The 7,442-nt window shown below is 44.6% G+C and overlaps 1 protein-coding gene across 2 annotated transcripts; it reads right to left on the bottom strand.

The window, feature by feature from the left end:
* Positions 1 to 998: 998 nt before the first annotated feature.
* Positions 999 to 7,407, bottom strand: YIPF1 (Yip1 domain family member 1). 2 transcript variants are annotated; one of them, XM_080406232.1, is made up of 9 exons: positions 7,227 to 7,407; positions 6,409 to 6,572; positions 5,691 to 5,771; positions 5,492 to 5,579; positions 5,248 to 5,364; positions 4,030 to 4,196; positions 3,336 to 3,518; positions 2,222 to 2,316; positions 999 to 1,237 (listed from the first exon to the last, which is right to left on the bottom strand). In XM_080406232.1, exons 1-8 carry the CDS (start codon positions 7,255 to 7,257, stop codon positions 2,227 to 2,229), a joined length of 921 nt encoding a protein of 306 aa, XP_080262358.1. In that variant the 5' UTR covers positions 7,258 to 7,407; the 3' UTR covers positions 999 to 1,237; positions 2,222 to 2,226. The 2 variants fall into 2 exon arrangements, with proteins under 2 accessions (XP_080262358.1, XP_080262359.1); XM_080406233.1 differs by having other exon boundaries at positions 6,409 to 6,542.
* Between the last annotated feature and the right edge of the window lie 35 nt (positions 7,408 to 7,442).

The raw sequence follows: 7,442 nt of genomic DNA, 5'->3' as shown, positions 1-7,442 counted from the left end.
GTCCCGCGGCCGACCCCACCCGGGCACAGCGCCGCTCCCTGGGCCCTGAGCGGCGGCGGCAGCCCGGCGGGGAAAGCCGCACGGCCCCTCGGCGGGGCAGGGTGTGGCTGAGGGGGCAGGCGGCCAGCGGCAGCCTGGCCTGTGTTCGAAACGGTGCAGGCCGCAGGCCCGGGGATGAGGCTGCGCTTCGAATCCTGTGTTCAGGGTTGGGCCCCTCACTTCGAGAGGGATGTAGAGGGGCTGGAGCATGCCCAGGGAAGGACAACAAGGCTGGCATAGGGGCTGGAGCACGAAGCTGATGAGGAGTGACTGAGGGAACTCAGGGTGTTTAGCCTGGAGAAAAAGGAGGCTCCAGGGGAGACCACCTCGCTCTCTACAACTCCCTGAAAGGAGGGCTGTAGGCAGGTGGGTCTCTTTTCCCCAGATAACTAGCAACAGGGCAAGAGGAAACAGCCTCAAAATACACCAGGGGAGGTTTAGGCAGGATATTAGCAAACATTTCTTCACTGAAAGTATGGCAAGGCATTGGAACAGGCTGCCCAGGGAGGCTGTGGAGTCAGTGTCCCTGAAGGTGTGTAAAAAAAAAAAAAAATTAAAAAAATGCATACAGGCAGCACCTAGCAACATGGTTTAGTGATGGACTAGGCAATCCTGGGTTTGCAGTTGGACTTGCTCTCAAAAGCCTTTTCCCAACCTAAATGACTCTATGAAAGAATGCAGCTAGGCCCAGGAGAGCAGGGACAGCATGAACCATGTTCAGGTGGCGTTTGCTGCTAAAAGGACTCAGCGGCTGCATAGGGGTACCTCAAGGTGGTTCCACAGCAACACAGCAAAACCCTGTCTCACTGCCACCCCACCTTCACATTTTTTACCAAATCCTCCCAATGGCTTTTGAGGGGGTGTACTGGGCAATTCATCCACAAAATAAGAATCTCCAATCACCTTCAGAACACTTTATTCAGAGGCAAAATAGTGTGGTGAGTGTAGATAGCATTAAAAAAAAAAAAAAAAAAAAAAAAAGAGAGAAACTACTGTAAAGGATTAGGATCAAGCATTCACTCTCCTCATGGAACCAGTCAGTCCCCAGTAAGCATGGAGATGTCCATAAGTCCACGGGACATCACTGTCCTTTCTTCTACTAAAAACACACACCCTGTTCTTGCACTTTCCATGGTCTCCAGTGAAAAAATAATCTAAAATAAAATTACTGTACAGATGGAGAAACAGGCATTGTAATCTGAAAGAGACAAATAACTCCTGTGAATATTACAGCTCCTCACAGGCACCAGAGGATGCAGTAAGGCACATATTTATATCCAAATACTAAAATTCATTACTATCATACTGAACCTTAATAGGCACCCGGAATGAGAAACTGATTTTGCAGAAGGAGAGCTTCTGAAATTGTGTCACAGCTGGTCATTTTTTATGAACATTTTTGCTAGGCATATTTGGCCATTTAGTAATATTTTTTTTTAATCTAACACAGCTTCTAGTCAGTAAATGCTCCAACTTCTACATACACACTTGTGGCTGGTGTACTTGCAGAGGCCTGGCCTCTGCATGTCTATCAGCCTTTTCCTGGACCTGCTCCATGTCTCATGTCTCCAACAGAACTCAAAATGTCATCTGCTGCTGGCAGTACTCCCAGCTACCAGGAAGCAAAACCCTAACCCATCCCACACCAGGAATGCAGTCCGTAGGGATGGAGTCAGCCCTGCTCAGAGGCTACACGGATGTCCCCATATAAAGAGCTGTTCTGAAACATGTCACAAACACTGAGGGGTTAAAAATTCAGTTTACTTTTTAATGTTAAAAGGAGAAGAAAATAGGAGTACAATAGTTTATTGCTTAGGTTTTACCTGTGCAGTGAGAATTCTAACAAACACTTTTGGGCTTGTTTAGGGGACTGAGGGGGAAAAAACCCAACACCCATCTTTTATATGACCTATGGGATCGGAGCAGGTTATTTAAATGTGCATTTCTCTGCCAAGAGTAAACTTCAAAGAAAAGAAAGATAACACGTCTCTGTTCCTCAAGAGTCTTAAGTATAGCCATAAAAATGTAAAAAACTGGAAAAAAGTTAATAAATGGTATTTATATACAGGCACCATTTGGCAAAATTGGTCCATTAAACCCTTTTCCACTCAACTGTAGTAATGGGGAAAAGTTTCAAGATATCTGTGGTGATTACAGAAGAAAGTTTAGAATGGATTCTTACCTTATTTATTGACTTTTTGTTACGACTGTTGTTCCATTGTGAACAGGGATAATAGGTGCAGGAAAATCCAGTTCAGGGGCATCAAAGAAGTATGCCTACATTATTACAGAGGAGAAAAAGACTGTTTACAGAGAAACAAACAGTTCTGCTTCATCCCAGCTCGTTCTTTCCACACCCATTGTTCACAACATACAAACACAGCACTGAAATAAAACCAGAAAAGATCCACATTTGCTATCAGATTAGCAACTAAAATGGTGCTCTAAACTATACTTTTACATATAACAGCAGCTAAGGCCTTTGAAGAAGGCCTGCGATGGAAAGGATTGGATCACAGTATTTATTTGACTGTTTGCTGTTTTAACTGATGATGCTCCAGGCAGGCTCCAGTGACAGGAACCCCACTGAAATTAGCTGCAAGTCTCCTGGTAATGCAAGAGTTGTATTATTTTTTTTTGCCTCCCTGCATGCTGAGCTGCGAGGGAACCAAATCTGGAAGCTGGGGGAACAGAACTGAAGCCTGGATGATAATATTCTGCCTGCTACAACAAAGAAACAACAAATAATTTAAGCACTATTCATTATGTATTTCAGTAGCATAGGGTCTTCCATTTTCATAACACCAATACTTTACTAAGTTCTAGCAGGTTTATGTTTTCATACATAAAACTCCCAAGTACACACTTAATATTGAACATTTACTCATTTTAAAGGACTAAGCATAGTACTCACTGGAATAAACTGCAACTGGATACTATAAAGATTAATGCTTTGCTGATATTATAATGAATTCCAGATAAATTTAAGACTGTTCTGTGAGTGATATTGTGGGAGTTGGACTTGACGACCCTTATGAGCCCCTTCCAACTTGAGATATTCTACGATTCTGTAATTTGTTATTGAGTTTGTTACTAGCACTGTCAAAATCAGATTGGCATCAATTTTTGCTACATTTAAAATAATTGGAAATTTTACTTTAGAAGATTTTCAGAAGTACTGTTTCTTTCTTCATTAAAAAAAGATTTTCCAGCAATGAGCCAACCCCTTCTTCCCTGCACCACAACGTGTCACCAGTCACGGGAATTAAGAGATTAAAGGAAAGGCAGTGTCATACCAAACAGCCAACAGCCAGTAGGGCATGAAGCAAAACAATGGCTCCCACAGTTGCCAGTGCAATCCTCCGGTTGTCATCTCGCACAGCGGGCCAAAAGGTCATCACCAAAACAGACCCCGAAAGGCACAGGGAGAACATCATCAGGACCCAGCGCACCACTTTTTGTGGAATGATCCACAAAATCTGCAAAAGGGAGGAAAATTATTGTTAAAGAGACTCCGTGAAACAGGGATTCATTTATTTAATGCATTGTTCTATGCCATTCCATCGCTTCCAGCCAATTTGTGCACAAATTAACTTGTGCCTTATCTGATAGTCTCTGTTATTTGAGGAAAGAGTAACAACAGCTTTGCTCCTGGATAAGACAAGCATATGTCCCCTGAGTTCGGGGACCCCCTCCAAGGTCTGCTCCTTGCCAGAGTGGCCCAGAATGGTTCTTGAAGTTGCCTCAGGCTGCCTGCCAGGCTCACCAGCAGCACCCTTGCTTGGCTTTTCCCTGACCCACGACAATTCTTTACACTACACAACTTTCAACAAAAAGCTTTATTCTAGGCCAAGCAAAAGGAGCCAATTATTTGCCCAGTCCCCAAGATTTTGACTAATACAAACAATATTACAAGAAATAGCCAATTTTCTAAAGCAGGACCTTTTTGCAGGGCATGTAATAGAGGTGCACTCTTAAGGCTGTACGTACCGCTGTGGGAATGTAAACGAAGAGGGAGTAGCCATATACACACACTATCTCCAGGAACGAGTAGGAGACAATGTTCATAACTTTACTGTTCCTCCACATCAGGAATCCCCACAGAGCAAGGGGAACAAGCCAAGCGTATGCATAAATCGTTGTTGCTGCTATGGATACTGGAAATATGACAAAAGGTTAAATGTTCTACTTAGAATACTAGCCAAAAATCAAACATGTAGAAGCTTTTAGCCTTAAAACTACAAAGCTACCTTTGTAGTTACTTTCAAAATATAAAGTTTTAATTATTAATAAACCGAGAACTTTGCATTTACATCCATTTTACACCCACTACTTTGCCAGCACTTCAAGTTAGTTTAAAAGTAAAGACTCCAGAAAGTATTCTCTTGATATCTGCAATGTCTTTATTACAGTTGTGTACAAAGTGCCATTGGTTTCAGTGTAAAAGGAAGAGCATGGAGTAAAGAAAAACTTAGTTAAAAATAGAAATTCGGCTACTAACAGCTACTGAAAAATGAGAATAGAATGCAGACGTGCTTAAAAAATTGAAAGAGAACATAGACATGAGCGTTAAATCTGATATCAAAGTGACTGGATTCCCAAGTGGCAGCATTCTTCTGAGTATGCTGTGGATTTTGGAAACCAACAAAACCATGTTCCTCTGCAGGGACAGCAGCCTCCTTCATACTACAAAGACAGGCATAGACAACTGGCTCCACTCATGAGTTCTCTGGAGCATGTTATCAGTTGAGCATCTTTTGCTTATTTTTGAGTTTGCTGGAAGGCAACGACTTCCAACCCTCAGTAGGTGATACACGTAATTTAGTAATTTTCTGTCCGAGGCCTGCAGGTTCCTAGGAGGCCACAGATCTAAAAAGGCACCTCCAAAAGCACCACAGTGACCATTGCTGGGCTTTCACTCTCTGTACAAGGGGGCATTCACTAAGGCTAGAAAATAGCACTAATTATTCCTGCTTGCTCTACTAAAACCCTGTAATTACTTTATGCTCTGGAGGAGTAGGGCTCTGCCAGTTATAACCCACCTTAAGGACTCATTTCACATCCCTCTAAATTTAAAGAGAGCAATCAATCAGAAGACTGCTAAATCAGAGCTGTGACCCCTTTTTGTATTACTTCATTAGTGCCTTGGAAAAAAACAAATTAAAGAAAGAAACCCACGAACTCAGGACTTATCGACTACTTACAAACCTTTTCTGAACTCGGGCACATAGTGGTATGTTGGTTTGCCCAGATGGATGAAGAAATTGGAGAGATTGCCACTGACAGCAATGGTAAAGACAAGTGTGGCACATATCCAAAATGGACCTTAAAAGGAAACAAAAAAGTTCAATAACATTCCTCTGTCCTCTTGTTTTTTAAGTTTAGCGAGTAAAAATAAAGACAAACTCAAAACATTTAGCACAGAAGAGAACTTCTCACACCTCATACCTACCATAAAGGTCGGGATTGCTGCGGATATACAGCCTTACAAAATTCTTCCCTGGTACTGGGAAAACCGAACCTTTGATTCTGTCTAAGACCTATGAAAACATACAGATTTTTCTGTGTGAAAATCCAAGAAGGAAAAAAACCTCAATGCCTGGATAAGACAGAGGTCTGACAATAGCTCTCATCTGGAGTGGAGTATTAACCTGGTACGTGTCCACATCGAAGAATGTCTGGTAGTACTCAAATGTCCAGAAAGGGGCACTTTTCTTCTGTCCTGCAAGCAGCTGTATGGTGGGAAAGGCAACATGGAAAATGTTACAAATATTACATTATTACTTCATTTACACAATAGTTAAGTGGTTTCTGTACCCGGACATAAAACAAACTTAACAGGGTGCTTCTAATTATGAATTATTTAACAGTTTCCCTTCCCCCCCCCCCCTTAATATTTATTAGCAGCAGCTGCCACTGCCTTCTGCCACATCATTTATAATACACGCCATCATTGGCATCACAGGTTCCTCTGGCATTGTTGATGGCTGCATTATCTCAACCCTTCAGACAAGACCTGGCTGTTTCAAAGTCTCCTGCTCTCCTGCCAGTAGCCAAGCCCACAGCAGAACCAAGAGAAACAAACAGTGTTAGGTTTTCATCTGCTGCTGCATTCATCTGGCTTATTTGCTTAGTTACATCACCACCATTTCAGTACAATTTCCTAGGCTGTAAACCACAACAGCTGAAGAGCCAGCGCGCATTTGCTTCTGCCAACTCCACTATTGAGAAAGTAACTCGTGACAGAGAAGAAGCAAGAGTTTTAAGTCACCCAGCATGAATCCCTGATGTCCTCTAGAAATCTCTCAGTGTTGCTGGCACCACCTATATATGTGCCAGTGGAGACACTGCAGATGTTAAGAGCATTACCTCTGTTTTATCGGAGTCGTCGGTCCCCAGCAATTCATCATCCTCTTCTCTCCCTGGCTCCTGCAGACGGCCATGCTGATTCTTGGGGATCTCAACTGGCTCATCAATGCTTATTGTGGTAGCATCAGGATTTGCTGCAAGCAAATTAGCTGCATCGTCAAATTCTGTAAATAAGTACATTACAAGACAGGTGATGATGATCAAGCTACCAAAATTTTTGTTCTTGTGGCTCAAAAAACTACATTAAGACCCATATGCAGCCCAAGAAAAGAGACAACACCAGCTTCAGCATGTCAGGTGCAACCTGTTTTGTACAGCCCAAGCTGGCTTCGGTCAAGCTGAACGTTTACTTAGTTAATGAAGCGTGAGGCTGTCTTTTCTGCTAATTTGCCTGCACGGTGACGAACCAGCAGCGCCAAAGCCCACCTCTCCTTCCCACCATCAGCCCCAGCCCAAGCACCAGCACGCCCCTGCAAGGACAGGGGGAGGCTGCCTCTCTGGAGAGGCTTTAGAAATGGGGAAATTTAATATATTCTCCAAAAATTAGTCTTTCCAGACCCGAATTTGTTTTTCAAAAATTCAGTCAGTCTGAAACCACAGACCATTCCGCATCGCCCGCTGCCCGCCTTCAGCTGCCACCACAGCGGGTGTCACCCACAGCACAATTCCCCCTCGGGAACCGGGAGGCAGCCCTGGCGCTGCGGGCAGCGCTCCAGGGAAGCCGTTACCCAGGGACGGCCCAGAAGGCTCCCAAGGCTCGGCACGTCCCACCGCTCCCTCAGCCGGGCCGCGCTCACACCTGCCATATCCGCCTTTACCTTGGAACTTGAGGTCATCCGCCGCCGCCATTCACCCGCCTGGCCGAGGAGCAGCTCCCCACGGCCTCGGCCTTCCCGGAAGGCAGCGCCGACCCGACCCAACCGCCCCCCACCAGGGCAGGCCGCGGCCCCGCTGTAACACCGGGGCAACTGCCTCAGCTCCGCGGCCCTACCGCTCCCGGCAGCAGCCGCTCCGCTCCCTTAAAGGGGCAGCGG

The sequence above is a fragment of the Falco punctatus genome (genome assembly GCF_963210335.1).
Source record: "Falco punctatus genome assembly, chromosome: 11".
Lineage (NCBI taxonomy): Eukaryota > Metazoa > Chordata > Aves > Falconiformes > Falconidae > Falco > Falco punctatus.
This window is presented reverse-complemented; position numbering and strand designations above follow the sequence as displayed.